Source organism: Gallus gallus, chromosome 2 (genome assembly GCF_016699485.2).
Source record: "Gallus gallus isolate bGalGal1 chromosome 2, bGalGal1.mat.broiler.GRCg7b, whole genome shotgun sequence".
Classification (NCBI taxonomy): Eukaryota; Metazoa; Chordata; class Aves; order Galliformes; family Phasianidae; genus Gallus; species Gallus gallus.
The window spans coordinates 100,564,016-100,583,555 of NC_052533.1; the positions used below are offsets into that span (position 1 = coordinate 100,564,016).

General features: G+C 39.6%; 1 protein-coding gene and 1 long non-coding RNA gene across 4 annotated transcripts in view; one reads left to right on the top strand and one right to left on the bottom strand.

Annotated features, from left to right (window-relative positions):
* Nucleotides 1–11,237, bottom strand: part of LOC121110054 — a 31,214-nt gene extending 19,977 nt beyond the window's left edge. For both annotated transcript variants that reach the window (XR_006937415.1, XR_005857348.2), the window contains exons 1-2: nucleotides 11,131–11,237; nucleotides 3,512–3,871 (exon numbers count right to left, since the gene is read on the bottom strand). This is a non-coding gene — a long non-coding RNA (uncharacterized LOC121110054). The remainder of the gene's footprint in view (nucleotides 1–3,511; nucleotides 3,872–11,130) is intronic.
* Nucleotides 1–19,540, top strand: part of MYOM1 (myomesin 1) — a 77,631-nt gene that overhangs the window by 32,240 nt on the left and 25,851 nt on the right. The window contains exons 13-22 of one of the 2 annotated variants that reach the window (NM_204959.3): nucleotides 1,442–1,498; nucleotides 1,865–1,989; nucleotides 3,601–3,784; nucleotides 4,807–4,981; nucleotides 8,142–8,263; nucleotides 9,202–9,219; nucleotides 11,152–11,348; nucleotides 12,552–12,678; nucleotides 13,429–13,613; nucleotides 14,644–14,758. In NM_204959.3, the coding sequence (NP_990290.3) occupies nucleotides 1,442–1,498; nucleotides 1,865–1,989; nucleotides 3,601–3,784; nucleotides 4,807–4,981; nucleotides 8,142–8,263; nucleotides 9,202–9,219; nucleotides 11,152–11,348; nucleotides 12,552–12,678; nucleotides 13,429–13,613; nucleotides 14,644–14,758 (1,305 nt within the window). The remainder of the gene's footprint in view (nucleotides 1–1,441; nucleotides 1,499–1,864; nucleotides 1,990–3,600; nucleotides 3,785–4,806; nucleotides 4,982–8,141; nucleotides 8,264–9,201; nucleotides 9,220–11,151; nucleotides 11,349–12,551; nucleotides 12,679–13,428; nucleotides 13,614–14,643; nucleotides 14,759–19,540) is intronic. The other variant, XM_046918553.1, reaches the window with a different exon arrangement.

Genomic DNA, 19,540 nt, shown 5'->3' on the forward strand with positions numbered 1-19,540 from the left:
TCTTTGGAGGCACATTTGCCAAGAAAGAATCATCTCAGTGCTCTTTGCACAGAGTTCCAACAGCTCTAACAGCTTTTGCTGGCAGCAGCACTGTGTTCTGAACTTGCAGGAAGAGGGGAAAAGGCACAGGAGAGTAAATTGCCTGAGGCTTGTTTTTGTTCAACCAACAAAATAGCCAAGCAGACCCTACAAATAGCCTCTCTCTGTGCCACAGCCCATGTGATGACCAAAGTCTTGTGGTAACATCAGCAAAATATCAGGGCAGCCCAACAGATTATTGAACCCAAGCTCTCTATATGGCAATTAGCATTTTACAAGCCAAGGATATTTTTCCTGTGGCTGGGTGATATCCCAGATGCAAAGGCTTTGATGAGGAGTTTGCTTCAAAATCCCTTTCCCTACCCATATGCCAAAATTATATGCCTAAAATTCATTTATTTCTACTCATCTCTGAAGTTTTACTGCTTGAAATGGTCCAATGTGAGAGCGGTATTGTATGCAAAGCTACAGGTCTCCAACAGTCCCACCTTGCATGTCTTACTGAGTTCAGCACTGTAAGGTACAGACAGCTACTAGATGATCGAGGTTCCCTTTCCGAATAAAACCAGAAGGCTGGAGGAAGCAGGTTTGCCCCCACAAGGAAATATTGTGTTCCAACATGTGAAAGCTGAGTTACAGAGGCTTTTTCTTTTCACTGGAAAGACTAGAAACTGTCTCTGAAGAGGGAGTCTGATCTCAGTGGCCTATTCCCATTGTATCCCTTCCTCTTCACTGTCATGAACCTCTGTTCAATCTTTGCTCACACTTCCAAAGCAAATCAGCCAACGAAAGGTGAAACATGTTGAGGTGGAGGACAGCAGTTGTGAAGATTATCTCTGAAAGTGTGTTGTTCTGGTTAATAGCTTGATACATAGCTGTGATAACATGATAACAGTAAGGCACAGAGAAAGCCACCCAAACCATAGGTATGTTAAGTCAGGCCAAGCACTTCCTGTGTGTGACAATGGCCCTTGTTTTGAAAGCTGATAATGTGAAGGAAAGTGGATTGAAAGGAGAGAAAGAGCAGTCTGTAGGAATTTGGCTCTTCCTTTAATGAGCAGGCTGTTAAACTAAATGAACGGAGTAGGAAAAATAAAGTGGAAGCGAATTCTCTAGAACAGATGAACTGAGTGAGCTAAATACCTCTGCTTGTCACTTAAGTGACTTCAGAGAAATTTCAGGAAGGAGTATATGTCTCAGAGGACTAAGTATTTCTTGATATATTGATTGCAGAACTGCTTTCAACATTCAAGCCTTAAAACTAGCTTTGAGTATCCCTACATGAGTAGTCACCAAGAATGGAGCTCATCTGAAGCTTGCAAATGACAGTTTTGTTGGTTTTCTCATTATTTCAAAACTTCCTGAAGACTCATTTACATTATCTCTCTTGCATCTGTTTCAGGTCACCCTTCTGCTCCTTGGACAGGACAGATTATTGTCACTGAGGAAGAACCTGCAGGTAAACACAGCCCTTTTGCCTACAAAAGCCTGGCTGAGTAACTAGGAAAACTTCCATTGAGTTCAGCGGACTTTGGCACACACTCAAAGTTCTTAGAATTGTTCTTAGAGTCACTCAGCCTTGAACAGCTCCAGCCTTAGGTGAGGTTTCATTATTCAGGACGTAATAAACAAACATGCTTGGCATTAAACCAAGGACATTTAAAAACGGTATTTAGATAACTTTAAACCCTAAGTTTTCCAAAAACATTGAGTGCTAAGGTATATTAACGCTTGTTCTATACTTCAATTATAGTACTGTTTCTGATGCAAATGTGAAGAAATTCACACTCATTTCCGTTTCCTACTCTTCTCCCCTGTGTTTCAGAGGGTGTAGTTCCTGGTCCACCTACAGACCTCCAAGTTATTGAAGCCACCAAGAACTATGTTGTGCTGAGCTGGAAACCTCCTGGACAGCGGGGCCATGAGGGTATCATGTACTTTGTGGAAAAGGTAAAATCAGAGAAAATCAGAATCATGTTGAAGCAATCTTCTTTGACATTATCTTTGCTGAAATTTCATTTTCACTTTCAAGCTAGGGTTAAAACTTCATTAATGTAATTATTAGATTAAGATAAACTACTAAGACAGAGATTTATAAAAATGGTTGCAGAATGTGTCACACACTGTAATATCCTTTTCTGAATGGTGTCATTGACCTGCCATAGAGTAGACAGGCTGACAAACTCACTATAGTGAGTAAGTACGGTGCAAAGTCACAGTTGTATGTATATCATTTGCCTGAGGGCTGCTACAAAAGTAATGCCTCCTATTTTATGATGTTGGATAGTGACATCAGTGGTGGATGTTGGTGATATGGCAGTAGAGATGCAACCTTCCCACCATTATTCTGTTGCATTTTGTTGCTGTATGACAGATGGCAGCAGAGGGGCAGTCTGACAAATTGGCATGTGACATGAAAGTGTGTATGAAGCAAAGGTGTGTCATTCCTCCCACTGTCATTCATCAACACTTGCTAAATGTTTCTGGACACCAACCAGTGGATATGATCACAGTAAGGCAGTGGGTGGTGTGCTTCTCCAGCTGCCTTTCCATATTTATCCTCTACATTGGCTTTCAATTGTACTTCACCTCAACTAAGGTGACAAAATTTATTTTCTAGAACTGAATCACTTTTCATTTCAGTGTCCTTCTTTCCTGAGCTCTTCTTTGCATAGTTACTGGCCCAGAAATATCTTCACCATCACCATTTTACTATACCTCATGACTCCCACAAACTTTTTATCAGTGCTTTTTCTTATCACTCTAGAGCTGTGATCATGAGAGGCATAAATATCTTCCCATTTCCACATGTTTTTCATCTCTCTAATGAAATCTGGTCTAAAGAAAAGAATTTCACTTAGCAACAGGCTTACAGAGGGTGAATACATTAATCTTGAGTTTCCATATAATATAACCTATTTTGATTTTTTGACAACCTACTGCATGCAGAATACTGAACATTAATGTCACATATTTAGGTAAAGTTTCTATGAGTTTTTGAAATCTCTCAGAAATCAGGATATTCTTTGAAATTATTTTTAACCTAAGGCAAAAATTAATCACTAATAACAACAGCGTGACCATGGTAAGTAGAACTTCCAGCCACAGAAATAAAAAATAATTCACAGATTAAATGCACATCTTCATTAATCCCGGAAGACACCTCAAAAACATTCTCAGGAGTGGCACAACAGCATTTAGAAGCAATCTGTTCTATGGATGGTGTTGAATATCTGTAGAACTTCTATTGAAAATTATCTGGAGAGTAAGATGCAGAACTGAATGCAGTTAAAAATGAGAATTCCTTGCTGTGGAGAGGTGTTTAGCTTTGGTATATTGAAAACAGTAAACTAGTATGTGTGATTTCTGGAGTGACTGGACATCTGGCAGATTAATAAGTTTTGAAATACACTTACACAGTGGAATGTCTAAAACCAGGAACATGACTCCCTCTTCTCCATAGCAGACATACCTTTCGTGGTCCAGGTAGGAGGCCTTGTCAGGTTAGACTCTGTGTTCAAAGAGTTTTGTTCGAAATGTTCTTTCTGGGTTTGACTGCAGTGCATTGCTGGCACAGAGGACTGGCAAAGGGTGAACACTGAGATTCCTGTGAAGTCCCCTCGCTTTGCAGTTTTTGATTTGTCTGAAGGCAAATCCTATTGCTTCCGGGTTCGCTGTTGCAATTCAGCTGGAATCGGTGAGCCTTCAGAAGCAACTGAAGCCACTGTGGTGGACGATAAACTTGGTGAGTGATCATAAGTATTACATTATCTTCATAGTATCTTTTCAGTTTGCTATGTGGTTGTTTTGCCTGAAGACAGCTGCTCAGCTTCTGACATGAAAATGAAGAGTAGTCAGTGATTTATTCCCTTCAGCTAAGATAATTTTGGATTGGGTTGTCAAACTTTTAATGTAGGGTCAAATGGTAGATACAAACCAAGGGAATTAAGTTGCAAATGATACCAAGAACCACAAAAGCTGCAAACAGTGGAAGAAAAAGACAGCTCAATAAAGTACAAAACTGTCTGTTTTGGAGACTTTATTGAACATAAGCCCAGACATAAGCAGAGTTTAACCTTCCTTGTTTGCCAAATCAAACAAATGTGAAAGATTTAATACTTACATGGATGCAGAAACTATTTCTACTGAAAAAAGAGTCCCAGATGTTCCCCACAATAACAAGTTAGTAACTTGTCTGTTAACTGCATAGTAGCTTTGTCTACATTGGCATTTTCTGCCAGAACACCAATGCAGATTTGAACCAAATTCCCAGGTTGTCTAATTTCACTTCAGTTTGATTTATATAAACTATGTTCCTTAAGAAGAAGAGTTAAACAGCTCTCTTCAAAAAATACTTCAGGTGCATTTTGCTATTTAATACAGGCATTGCATTCTGACTGCTTCTGTGCACTGCACAAAATTCTTCAGAATGCATCTGACACTTTTTCTCTTTTAGAAAGCTTGAAATCACATCTCAGCTTCAGTTATTCAGCATAGAGAAATAATCTAAATAATAATCTGAAGGAAATGTCCTGAACCATAGGCAATGGAGATGTGAGAAATGTCTTCACCAAAAGCTGGATGTACTGATCTTGTTATGTTGTACCATATTACTTGCTTGAGATCACAGAGGATTTCTTGAGAGGTTAAAAGTAAATTATCAGTGTTAAAACAGACAAGATCGGAATGTCCCTCTTAATTTTTGTTTTTATTTTTTGTGTTTTTTTTCTGGATGGTCATTAATTTATTAATGTTTATCTCCTCCAGATATTCCCAAACCTCCTGGCCGTATTATGCCAACTAGAAACACAGATACCTCCGTTGTTGTCACTTGGACAGAATCACCAGACGCCAAGGAGCTGGTTGGATATTACATTGAGTCAAGTGTGGTTGGATCTGGTCATTGGGAACCATGCAACAACAATCCAGTCAAAGGCACAAGGTAATGGATTTTAAAACATGGAGGCTGTGGTTACCAGATGGTTGTTCAGGAGTTTGTTTGTTTGTTTGATTGGTTTGGTTTGGTTTGGTTTGGTTTGTTTTTGATTGATTGCTTTTGTGTTTTCAGCTGTTAGTAGTACTAGTAGTAGTAGTTGTTCTGTGGTAGCCAGCAGGCTGGAATCATTCTTACACTCTTGTAAGATGTTATAAAAACATATTTCAAAATGTTGTTCTTATCCAAAAGTAATTTGTAGTCAACCTTATGTTAAAAACAATTAGTCAAGGAGTGTGGAGGAAACATGGATACTGGCAGTGAAGAGAAGAGAAACAGCTCACTAGCTATTGTATCCATCAGTTTGATGAGAAATGGTACAATGAGGAATGAGTGAGCTTACAAATGTGGAAAACTGAACTACATCATGTTTGAAAGCAAAATCCTTCAGTTGGAAGACAACTGTAAACATTTCTGGGCCTGCGTATCTAGCATGTCAGGAGGAAATATAACTGCTCTGTCACTTGCAATTATCAAGATGTTAATGGATACTTGTAAGCCACTTGTGCCAATATTATAAGCTCTCATATGTATTGCTGTTATTTATACTATGATTACATAGAATCATAGAATCACAAGGTTGGAAAGGACCTACAAGATCATCTATTCCAACTGTCCTTCCATTACCCTTGCTACCACAAGCCACTAAACCATATCTCATAGCTCCTCATCCAGATGCCTCTTGAACACTGCCAGGGACGGTGACTCCACCACCTCCCTGGGCAGGCCATGCCAGTGCCTGACCACTCTGAGAGAAAAAGTTTTTTCCTTACGTCTAACCTGAACCTCCTCTGGCACAACTTGTGGCCAGATTTCCTCGGGTCCTGTTTGTTGCCTGGGAGAAGATGCCAAACACCTCCTCATCACAACCTCCGTTCAGGAAGTTGTAGAGTGCAATGAGGTCTCCCCTGAGCCTCCTCTTCTCCAGACTGAACGATGCCAGCTCCCTCAGCCGCTCCTCGTAAGATTTGTGCTCCAGACCCCTCACCAATTTCGTTGCCCTTCTCTGGACACGTTCCAAGGCCTCAATGTCTTTCTTGTAGCGAGGGGCCCAAAAGTGAACACAATACTCGAGATGCTGCCTCACCAGTGCTGAATACAGGGGGATGATCACCTCTCTGCTCCTGCTGACCACACTATTTCTAATGCAGGCCAAGATGCTGTTGGCCCTCTTGGCCACCTGGGCACACTGTCAGCTCTTGTTCAGCTGAGCATCAACCAACACCTCCATGTCCCTTTCCTCTTCACAATCATCCAGTCACTCAGCCCCAAGCCTATAGCGCTGCATGGGGTTATTGTGGCAAACGTTCAGGATCCGGCACTTGGCCTTGTTGAACCTCATCCCATTCACTTCAGCCCAGCCATCCAGCTAATCTAGACCCTTCTGAAGGGCCTCCCTACCCTCAGGCAGATCGACACCACCTCCCAACTTGGTGTCGTCTGCAAACTTACTGAGGGTACACTCAATCCTCTCATCTAGGTCATCAATACAGATATTAAACAAGATGGGCCCCAGTACCGACCCCTGGGGGACACCACTTGTAATGGGTCACCAGCTGGACTTAATTCCATTAACTGCTACCCACTGGGCATGGCCCTCTAGCCAGTTCCTTACCCAGGGAAGGATATACCTGTCCAGGCCACGGGCAGCCAGTTTCCCTAGGAGAATACTGTGAGAGACTGTGTCAAAGGCTTTGCTGAAGTCTAGGTAGACTACATCAACAGCCTTTCCCTCATCTACCAGTCTGGTCATCCAGTCCTAGAAGGTGATGAGGTTGGTCAAGTACAACCTGCCTCACATCAAGTGTTGGTGAAGCTTCACGCTGTTTGCTTGTTTCAAAATATAAAATGTGATCTTTATTCACCTTAAAAAGGAAATAATAATAATAAATGATTTGAATTGCTGTATACCACTACAGAACTACTCTGCTTTTGTTCCTATCACTGCATTTTTATTCTGTGCAATACGATGTATGATGCAGACAGGCACAGGCTGTGTGTTATTTACTGGTATTCTGACTGAGACAATTTCAAAGCATTAGCTGTAGCTCACAGTTTACTTGACGCAGTACATTTTGATGTTTTGAAATTTGCTTTCTGTGGATGTCCAGGTGAAAGGTAATGGTTTGGAAAAGTCTGGAGGAATGAGTAGTGAAAGTTCTGTTCTGAAAATTTCAGGTTCTATTTTCTTCTTTTTCCTCAAAGTAAAATTTTTATTTTTGGAATGTGTTTTATATTTTAAATGCTATTTTTGCTGCTTACATTATTGCATGATGTCAGCCTTGGAAGCACAGAATATAACATTATGAAGTAGAGAGCAAAATAAAAGGAACATGAAATAAAATACACTTGAAGTACATATTGAAAAATATTTTTTTCAGAGGAAAATGTTGAAATATTTAACAAACATGGGTGTGGCTTTTTTTTTTTTCCCCAGAAAAAACATTTTATGTCTTGAGGTATTGTGGGTTTTTTTTCAGGGGGAACAACTTGAAAAAAAATATATGACTTTTCGAAATGTAAACATTATGTAACATAGCAGAAAAACTCTACTAATAGAATAGTTTGTTTGACTTAGGTTATAGAACAATGAAAGGGCCATAAAAGTTTGGACACTTTTTTTGGCTCCTGTTAAATGTGCAGTAATTTCTGTGAACACTGCATTTTCTCATTTCTAACCGGAAGTGAATGATGGGGATTTGTGCTACAGCTGTATTCTACTTACGTCATGAATGTATCCCACAAGCAAATACAGACCTCATCTCTGCAGATGTTTTCATTGTTTCCATTAGGAAGAGTGAATCTTATATATCGCAAAAAGTAATATAGACTCTTCTTTAACACAAGAATTTGTATAGTCTTAGGTAGGAAAGAGTACTGGTAAAAAAAGGTATAAAATATGTGAGGTTAGACAATCTATTTGCAGGAACTATGTTCTTACGTACTTCGTTCTGCTTTCTCTGACCTTCATATAATTACTGGGTTTGTATTTTAACCTCAATTTTCAGAAACCAGAATAAATTTTACAGAAGAAATGCTTCTCCTACACCCCTTAAGATTTTTATTTTCTTCATAATACTCTAATAATTCATTTCCTGGTTTGTTTTAGATTCATTTGCCATGGACTTGTCAATGGAGAGAAGTACATTTTCAGAGTCAGGGCTGTTAATGCAGCTGGACTCAGTGAATTTTCCCAGGATTCAGAGCCTATAGAAGTGCAAGCAGCCATTGGTAAGCTGTTTTCTATTGCTTTGTTCAATGGTAAATATATTCATATATATATGTGTATGTATGTATATTTAAGTAAAGATGTTTTCAATATCTATTGGTAACTAATTATTCTGGTTTACAGTGCTGTCCACAAATAATCTGTAGATCTTATGTATTGCATCACAGCCACACTTTCACAGTCATTGCACCCTTGTAGACTGTTCACCTTCACCATTCAGACTTCTTCACACGTTTCTTGTGAACTGCTGTAGGAGGGCACTGCCAATTACACTTCATAGTCATCCAGGAGGAAGGAATGTCATTCTGATCCTCTAATGTGGTATTTATTGCCTCTAACACACACCATCTTATATACAATCAGCTCCTAAGAGATGTGTTTTCACACCTAAACCTAATAATAAATGTTGTGTGCTTCTTGCAAACTTTCTATAACCCTGTGTGTTCTCCCTTTGTTGATGAATTATTACTGTTTGTCACTGCATGAACTAATCCATACAGATTAATGAGATCACTGGACTAGAACAAATTATGTGTCTGCATCCTCACTGTTATTTATATCAGAATCGCAGAGCTCAGCCTTAGAGCAGAGAGATGTGCTCCTTGGTAATTTTGCAAGATCTTTTTAAAAGAATGAAAATATGACTTGGAAGATCTAATACTAAAGAAAATATAGAAAATGAAAATTACTATTAACTTTTCATATTCTGCTCTGAAAATTAGGTGTTATTAAAAGAAAATAACTTGTGAGAATGTTGAGAGGTATTTTATGCATTTCAAATTTTTGTGAGTCCAAGCATAGCTTTTTGTCCATTAGAACTGTGATTTATTATGGTTTCTCTGTACTGTTCACTGTCTGCATTTTTTGCTCTGTTGAGTAAATGATGAAAAAATAATATATTCTAATTCAAAATGTCTTTACTATTTTCTGGCAATTATAGGGGGAGGATTGCTTCATGGTGTGTGTCCTGAACTGAGTGGTAAAGCTGATGGACTAACAGACTGCACTACCAGCTGGGAAGGCATGCATGAGTCCTCCCAGCCTATCTTTGACACAGATGCTTTGCTAAAATGCAATGCTAAATTTAATAGAGACCTGCTACCCAGTAGCTCTGACAAACTGGGGAGTACAGGAGACAATAACTTGAGAGAAATGGTTAAGGATGCTATCACATCTGCACCACAAAAAGTCGTTGCTAAGCAGGCAAGTAAGTCTCGACCCGGGGATCCTTTGGCAATGGAAAAAGTGAAAAAGAAGAAAGATATAGGTGAGAATTAATAAATAAGTAGCTTTCACTGCTTTGGTACATCTACTTTGGACGGCTGCAACCTGCATTCAGCCACACCACAAGTGAACGTTCTCTCTCCAGTGATGCATCTTCCAGCAATCATAGTAACTATGTGCTCAACTCAAAAGGAAGTCATTGTGTTATGTAATGTTTGTTATCAGAGACCATTGCACAAACTTATTGGCTATTGAAAGTGAAACATCTACTCATTCACTAATTTAATAGCTTGTCTGAGTATATATTAATATATCCAGTACAGTACGTCTACATCACATCAGTAATTTGTTCTCTGTTAGGAGTCTTGTTACCTAGTTTCTGGGTTACATATGTGTGGAGGAAACAAAATCTGATTACAACGGTAAGTATGAAGATCTGCGTTGTGCGAAGATGTGTGAAGATCCTTTGTGGATTTATGCCTAAGCTACAGCTTATCCCCTGAGATGCAGTGCTAATGAACAGTGCATTATATCTCTGGCTGATGGTTATATGTAATGAGGGAAACCTATCAAGTTGAAGACACATGGACAAAATCACATTTTATGTTGTCAGCACCTAAACACCCATTGCGCTTAAGAAATATGGAGCTTGAATTTCATTTAAGTCTTGGTACTTGGCCAGTGAATGAATTTAGTTCACTTCCCATGCCATGGGAGATTCATGAAGTGAGTGAGATTCAAAAAGCTTGTTCAAAACTCTGATTCAGCAAACAAAATACAGGGGCTGCACCTGGGGCTAGCTAACGCTGTGATAGAATACCAAAGACAAAAGTATGTAATGTAAGATTTCCATCAAATTTGGAAGGTCACAGATAGGGCTTTTAACTGGTACATGATATACTAAGTGTGGGCAAATATTTCCCCAATACGTATGGAGAGGGCATTAGTAAATGGGTTGGGAGAAGTTAATGATTTCTGTGTTGTTGTAATTAAAAAATTAAAAAATTAAAAAAAAACAAAAACAAGTGGATAATGCTGCAAATTTTGTAAAGTAAGTTCCCATAACAGACGTTCCATTTCCAGTCAGCCTACAGTGCCTATGATCATGCTTACTTCCATTAAGGTAAGACGAAGGGTGCAATGATAAAATCTACACAGTGTGTAAATTTAATAGCAATAATAGTAATAAGCAGATAACTGGCATTCTGTGAAGGGAAGAATGTGGGCCTATTAAAAAAAAAGGAACTACAACAGTCATATGTGTGATAAAGGACTCGCTTTCAGCAAAAGGAAACAAATCATTGCATCTCTAACTTTCTACTTTTCTTGTAATAATAATTCTAGTTCTTCATTTTTCACGGTTTTAAAGCCATTCATGATCACTTACATCAGAGCTGCAATTGCAACACATTCTTTCACTGTGTATCAGCTTGCTTCTCAAAACACAGTGAACTTGAAAATTAATTCTTGTGCCATTTGGATTTTCATGTTTGGTTTATGGAAGCTTTTATCCTTCATTTCTCATTCCAGCTGAACTCCCCTTGTCCGCACAAATATTTTCCTAACTTGGAAATGCAGAATGGCGGCCACCTGAATACGGTAACCAGATGCCTGTCTGGCTATTGAGATATTACTTCCTACTTACATGTTATTCATGTTGAAACAGCTGCTCCATCTCCACCATATGACATCACGGTCCTTGAGAGTGTTCGGGACTCCATGGTGTTAGGATGGAAACAACCCAAAGCCACCGGGGGAACTGAAATTACTGGCTACTACGTGAACTACCGTGAAGTGATTGGTGGTGTTCCTGGGAAATGGATGGAGGCCAACATTAAGGCCGTTAGCGAGAGGGCATACAGGGTAAGAGGTCAACTTCTGCTATTGCTCAGGGTGCAAACTCTATTTCCAAGAGAGTTCTCAAAGACAGATTAGGGTGGTAATATAATTCAGTGCACAGATTGATTTTTCAGAGGCTCATTTCCAAGGTGCATATTTCTGCTAACTTCTCATGGAAACATAACCATAATTATACTAAGGATCACAGTAAACATATTTGTCCTTCCCCTAAGGTTTCTCTTGCTTGAAAGGTGGAACGCAAGTGATAGACATTATTTTAGTAGTAGCTGTGACCTCGGAAGACTTTAACAGATGGTATTAAAACAGTGGTTTTGTGTCATATGGTTAATATGTTATTGAAACTGCAGCTTCCTGTACTGCAGGAATTCTATGGTACCATGAAATACTTTGTTGTCCTACTAACTTCCTTGTTAGTGTTTGTCTCAAAGTGTTGGAAATTGTCTGTTCGTAGAGGTTTTATGTATACATTTAGTGCAATATCTACCACACCGATGCTCTTCTGTTCACCTTATTACATAAATCCTCATTTAACAAATAGCTCACTAAAGAATAGAGAAACATATGGATAATACAATTTAGTTAACTCCGTTAAATTATTATCTCTCCAATTATTTGTAAACTTGTCTGTTATTCTGGCATCAACCATCATCTGTGAATGAAATCCTTTGGACATAGGCTGGATTTTTGGAAGTCAGGCCCTCACAACAATTCTGCTGGGCTTGGTTGACCTACCCCAGTGCTTGCTGGTACTAAAACCAGCTCTGTTCAGGCTGGGTTTTGTCATTAGTTCTAAAGGCCAGTTTAGAAGTGCAGCACTAGCTACAATCTATCTGAGCTGCTTTGCAATTGAGAAGGAATGCCAGGACTGAATTTCACCCTGCTGCAAGGACAACTCTTGCCTTAAGTGAACTTGCTGCCTATCATGAGACAGATTAGTAGAATTGTTGAGCAATATCCTGCTCCCTCCCTGACTCCCAAAGTCTTTCAATAGGAACAGAGTTTTAAAATCTGAGCATGCTGAGAATGCTCACATATGCTATGTCACTGATTAGAGGGAAAGCCAGGATAGTTATTCTCTTATGTGTGATATCAATAAAGCTTTCATCCCTTCAGGCACTTCAAAGCACGTTCACGTGTTAGATGATTGTGACTTTCTCCTAAGGCCTTAATCCAAAGTTAATAAGTACTATTTTATTGGATCTGCAGATTGAAAACCTGAAGGAAAACATGGTGTACCAGTTCCAGGTGGCTGCTGCTAACCTGGCTGGGGTTGGGACACCCTCCCTACCCAGCAAGCCCTTCAAATGTGAAGAATGGACCATTGCTGTACCTGGTAGGATCCTGAGTGTAACATGGGGGTTACTGCCACCCACAGGGTGCTCTGGGACAAATAATCTAAGTTCTCAATGTCTTCAGTTTCTAGGGCAATCAATGGGCACTGAAGTATATACCCAGGCCTGTGCCTCCATCACATTCTTTTTAATGTACTTACATTATTGAATTAAGTAATGCCTACGTAACCAGTAGCATTTTACAAGCAGCTTGTATTTTCTTTATCTTTACTGCTTGGTTTCTGTACTTTGTCTGCCACTGTGCTCCGTAGTTTAAATGGTAGACATAAAAACCTGTTGAATGGAGAAGGCAGAGAGTCCTTGTAGCCCTTGGGTCGTGTGTCCTATATTACTTCAAGGTCAGATCTCTGACCTTTTAATGCTCACTGAAATTAATGAAGACAATCTCCATTGGCTTCAGTGGACTTTAAAACTGTCCTTGAAGCAGCACAATAGCTTAATAGTTAACTTATTTCCTTGACTTTGGAGATTATTTGTAATTTTTGTTTGTTTGTAAATATTTGATCAAGATACCAAATCTGAAAAACTTGGATTGTTTTTTAGGGCTAGTCTTTTACTAGGTATGAATTGTATTCATATCTCATCTAGATCTGATACAACGGAACTGCACCTGCTATGTCAGCTTTGGGTGTGCAATGTGTTGTTTGATTTTGTTTTTTGGAGTCTTATGCATTAATCCCTTTGGTCTTTATTTTGATAACACAATTCCAATTTTCACTCTTACCTTTCAGGGCCACCTCATGATGTCACATACACAGAAGTTAGGAAGGACTCTTTGGTATTACTGTGGAAGGAACCAGTTTATACTGGTCGTAGTCCTATAGCTGGTTATTACGTTGATATGAAGGAAACTGAAGCCAATGAGGAGCATTGGAGAAGTGTCAATGAGAAGCCACTTCAAAAGAAATTCCTGAAGGTAAAGTAGTTTGAGATTCAGTACAAATATAACAGAATAATCTTGAGGAAGTCAGTCATGGATACACTATACAGCATTTATTGAGACACTTAGCAGGCTATGTTATGCCTAGGACACCCATGTATGAAGTCTGTGTAGTCAGACAAGGCAATAACTTAGAAGATAATCTGGTGTGACAAAATAAAAAATAAAAAAAGGAAAAAAGAAAAACAAAAGAAATAGTGCCAAAACTGCATGTTATTCTTACAACACAGGAGGCATCCCTAGTATTTCCTAGCTCAAAGAGCATTGCTACACAAAAACATTACACAAAAATGGATGTTGTAATAATGCGGTATCTGGTTCTTTCAAACACAAATTACTCACTCCACACATTTAATGGCAAGTAAAACATAATCATTTCCCACTATTATGTCACATAATTTTGTGGAATGACTTCCAAATAAGGAATCAAGTGCATGTCAATTTCAGAGATACATCTGAAGTGGATTTGCTACTTCTGTGCTTTCCAGAACATTTGGAAGACATTCACTTTTAGGGTTTGATCTTTTCACACATGCTTTAAAGGATCATTTACAGGTGTTACAGTGTTACTGCAATTGCTCGGGACAGTAGAACTCGATCCATACAGTTAACTGCCCTTCTGGTTCTGTAGAAGTGGGACTGGGACATTTTGCTGATAATTTATCTACAGTATAAGATTGTGCTGTTCCAGAGGTCAACGGACACGAGTTAAAAACATCCTGTTCAAATAACAATGCTCCTTTTATAAATACATCACTGACAGCTGTGACACTGCCTAAATGTTAGCTATGCATACAAGGAAAGCATAAACCAAACATATCAGTCATGCCTCTTGGGGACTGAAAAAAGAGAAAAAAAAAGAGGAAGGAATATTTGCCAACTGGAAAAGGAGCAAAACAAAAAATAAAAGAAATATGATTGTCAAACATCCAGGCTGGTAGTGTAAGAAGTGTAAAATTAAAATTGGTGTTTTATAATAAATCATGCGTGTGTTTGCTTCCTGCAGATAGCTGGCCTAACAGAAGGGGTGAGCTATGTGTTCCGTGTGCGGGCGACAAACCAGGCTGGTGTTGGGAGACCATCGGATACTACTGATCCCGTTGTAGCTGAGACACGACCAGGTTTGTTAGAAATACTTCCTCTTTTTGTCATATTTAAAGAGGTGCCTGTCTGTGTGATGTGTTTGCACACAGGCTGCACGTGAACAACCTGACCCCTCTCAAAGTCAAACATTCTTACCACGCAGGAAACAAGTTGAAGATTGTATCCTACTGTGTGGTCAGATATGTTTTAAGTTGGGACAGGTTTTCTTACTGTAACAACCTGTTCAGGAATATAAAGTCATATGTATATTGCAATAGAAAAGTGCATGAGTGGAGGATCTGCTAAGATCAGCCCAACCAAAAATTCTACAGTTGTAGGCTTTGCCCTTCCTATAGTAAATTATTTGTTTATCTCTGTATTCTGTTTAATTTATGCAGTGTACCTCAGGAAAGGGTAAAAGAAATTACTCTTTACCCTTAGTATTTAAAAAAAATATTTTAAAAATGTAATCCTAAGAAGCCTTGAACTGTCTCCCAGTGAGGCTGTATATGTGATAGAAAGGATATCCAAAGACGGAGGCAGAAAAGAACTAGAAATATTTGAATGGGAAGACTGGAGTGACTATTAGTGAAGTTGGAATAGGAAAGAGGGGCTAGATGGAGTGGATGGTTGAGAAAAGGCAAGACTGTGTGGAGATAAGAGGATAAGTGTGTAGGCAAGAAGGCGTTGGAATAGAAGAGAAAGACAGGAGCTGTGGAAGGACTAAAATCATTTAGTTGAGCATAGAGTTGGGCTAGAGTAAAAGGAAGACATGGTGGTAGTGGAGATATGGCCTGAAAATGGTCATAGTGGGAGGAGTATGGAGCCGGGAGCACCAAAGACTGGAGACATGGAAAAGAGAGGCCATGAGAAGTCTGGGAGAAATGACAGCAAAACCAGAATTCTGGGAACTTCCTACAGGATGAGATGAAAGGAGGCACTACAGGGTAAATCTTACCATGTTGATAGCTGTAATCAGAATAACAGGGCAAGCAAGATTTCTCATCCCACTGCTCATCTGGCCATCCATGCCTCAGCTTCATCTCTCACAGCTACTGCACCTTTTTTCTTTTCTTTCAAAAATAAAGTAGCCCTAAGTTCAGACCGACAAACCACTGAAGAAGCATTAGGGTTGCTCGCGTCACCTGCAAGTAGAGCAAGGCAAGACTTAAAAGCCTATTTTTGAAAACAGCTTAGATACTACAATAACAACCACTTCTCAAATGAAAATCAAACCAGTATTAGAACTTGGAAAGGATTGATCATGCAACTAAATATATGAATGTAAACTGTTCTGAAGATGATTGTCATAACAAACAAACAAAAAAAAAGATTTTTCAGCAGTTTTCATGGTCCAGTGTGGCCCAAGCTCAACCTGGCACCGTGAATGTGAGTAGAATGTTTGTTTTGCGTTCCTCACGGTTAGAGAAGGTGATGGATCTCAGGACTGTGACCCTTTTGCAAGCCAGGCTGCTGTTCAGCGTTGTGTTGTCTGATGGACTGCAGGAAAGTCAGGGAAGTTGAAAATGATTTACTCATACAAATCTGATTGACCCATATTTTGAGCTAAGGTATGCAGATACACTGTTCACCAAGCTAAGCTTCTTAACAGTGCTAAGAAATAACAAAGGGCTTATTAAAAAACGTATTTCAGAAAGCAGTCTCCTGGATAGGCTTTCAGCTTTTTCACTCAAACCACACAAATCTCAAGAACAATCATACTGTTTTTAGAAATTACCACAAATCTGCTGGTATTGCCCAATGAATGCCGTCTTTAATAACATCGTGGATGGATACAAAATATTGTAAGATCTCTCTAGACAATTCCTGCTGGAATGTCACTGGAATGTTGACAAACATGTAACATTGCCAGGAGACTGAGCTCTCTAACCAAAGAATGTAAGTAAATAACATCCTGAATGGAAATACTTGTTTTAAAATGAGTGGTATCAATTTTCCTTATCCAGTTACATGTATTAATAGAATGGTATGATAGTTTCCATCCTTCCCTTGTTTAAAAATTTATTCCATTTTTACAGTTATCTCTGAAAACTAAATAAAAAGCCCACACACATACAAGAGAAAAAAAAAAAAAAAAGACCAAAAATTCAGCAATGCTGGCTGGTCTTGAGCTGAAACCGTATCTTTGAACAAAATCACTTTGGTGATTTTGCAGATCTCACAGGAGGCAAGAGAAGCCTAGGAGCAGACTGCATATTTCCCCTGATCCTTCCCAGGTTTGCTCTTAGTCCTTTTGCACACTGGCATAAACAGAAGTTAGACTCAAACCCTGCATCAGTTGCTTCAAGAGGGCCTGGCGTAGGAATTTGATCTGCCCTGGGGGGTCAGACTACGGAATCCAACCATTATCCTTTACCTGAAGTGTTTTGCTGTGGGCTTTTGTAAAGCCTTGTTTACAGGAGGTCTTCTACACATTTGTGTGAATCCTTGGCTGCAAGATGGTGAATGTGAGGGCTGTTTCAGTCAGGGCAACCTGCTGGAAGTCCCCGCACCTGTGAGGCTCACCTGGCCTCTCACAACGCAATCAGAAGCACACTAAGATAGTATAAAATTACAATTACCTGATTTTTCTGACTCTGCCCTAGGTGCTGCTATGACCAAAGCCATAGCAGAACTAAAAACTTAACCCCATGGCAACCACAAATTTACTTCAATCACAAACCCAGTTAGCCACCAAAATCTCTTCAGCTGAACAACAGGCAAGTTTAACCTCGATGAAAGAGGTTTTGAGCAGCATGTTTGGGAAGTTTTATGACAAAATCTCAGAAATTAATGAAATTAATCCAGTCAACTTTTCTGACTAGCTGTAGACAAGATGGTGCCCGTAACTCCAGTGTTTTGATGCTGTTTGATTTATCTTAACATTGCCTCTTCCAGTGTAATGAAGCCCTTGGATCAGTGCACTTAATCAGTATTTGATATCGTATCTAAGTATTTTATTTTTTTTATCACGACTTTAAGAGTGACCCTGGATGATCTGCACAAACCACCACGTTACCTAGAAAGGGGAAATTAGACTGCTGCTATTATGGCAGCTTCTTTTGTTTCACATTTTGGGGTAGGCAAAGTCCTCTGCCCCAGTAGTTTAAAAATATGTATTTTTCTTCCGCATAACTATCAGAAGTAAAAACCATCATTGTTTCTGGAGATGCATGCTATGCATTGTTATCATCACCGCACTGTGGCCTTCCAGTATTTGAAGGGAGCATATAAACAGGAGGGGGAACGGTTGTTACGAGGATGGATAGTGATAGGACAAGGGGGGATGGTTTTAAACTAAGACAGGGAGATTTAGGTTAGATATTAGGAAGAAGTTTTTCACACAGATTGTGGTGAAGCACTGGAACAGGTTGCCCAAGGAGGCTATGGATGCCCCATCCCTGGAGGCATTCACGGCCAGGCTGGATGTGGCTCTGGGCAGCATGATCTGGTGGTTGGCAACCCTGCACATAGCAGGGGGTTGAAACTACATGATCACTGTGGTCCTTTTCAACCCAGGCCATTCTATGGTTCTATGATCATATTGTGGATACTCTAAAACAAATGTAGGAGATGCTGCTCTTCAAATGTACCTTCTAGCTGTGTTTCTTCGCGCATCACATCAGATGCCACCCAAAGATTCACATGCTAATGATCGAGAGGAAACTGAACATTAGTGAAATGTCAAGCAATGAATTTGCATATAATAAATTGCATCATAAAAATTTTGAAAAATGTGTTTCTGCCTCACAAAATATTTGTAGACCTTAGAATCCATTAATCATCTCCTGGTTCTTACTGTGCTTCATTCCCGTGAGGGCTGGTAAATAACAGGGCCAAACCAGGGATATTAATCTAATCTTTCATTAAACAGTCGTGGCAAATTATAAAGAATAAGAAGGCTGCATGTACACCACTTGTCATTATAGGAGCTACTCACAGTGCTGGAGAGGACGTGTATAGTACTGGGATGATGAAACACAGAAATCTCCTTGCATACTTGAGACTCATTAAGAATTATGCTGAAAACAAAGCCCTTAATTTCAATGTTGGGAATAGGGCTCTTGTCATTAAGATACAATGCATTGTGAGAAGGAACCCCATTAGCATTCTGGGCAGTGCAGCATTGTCTTAAACTCAGTAATATAACATGAGTACCCCATTCAGATGTAAGCTCCAGCTCTGTAAGCTGGATGTTCTCCAACACTTCTCAGTGCTTTCAGTGACATTTCCAGACAAGCTGCTGAAATTAAAGCTAATGCCACAGGTACAGGATTCCCAGATAAAATTCTCTGTGTTTCATGATGGTGGGAGCAGGCAGGAGGTGTGTTCCATTTCCTGATCTGGGACTCACCCAGGGCCTTTTAGGGACAAACTGGGTCACTTTATCCAGCCCAAGGACTGCAGGTACTGGCAAAACAGGGTGGGCGACTCAGCAGCTAATTGCAAATATTCACACCCTTTGTGTGCCCACTTTAATGCTACAGATGGCAGCAGGGACAGATGCCAAGCACAGTAATTAAGCCAACCGCCCAGAGTGAAGCCAGAGTCACCAAAAATGCACCTCAGTTGCGCAAATGTGTGCAGCTTGAGCAACTTGTTTTTTTCCTCTTCTGCCTCCTGCACTTTTTCAAACAGCCACATTTGTACCCAGTATTCCCACAAGAGCTTTTGTTTGACTAGGGAATGAGAAATTCTTGCTACATAATGAAAATGCTAACTACCCCTTGGCGTAGAAAATATTGCTATTTAATAATTCAAGCATTTAATGGAATTGGAGGCTTGCATTTCTTCCCCTTCAGGTTTCTTTTCCTAGAGAA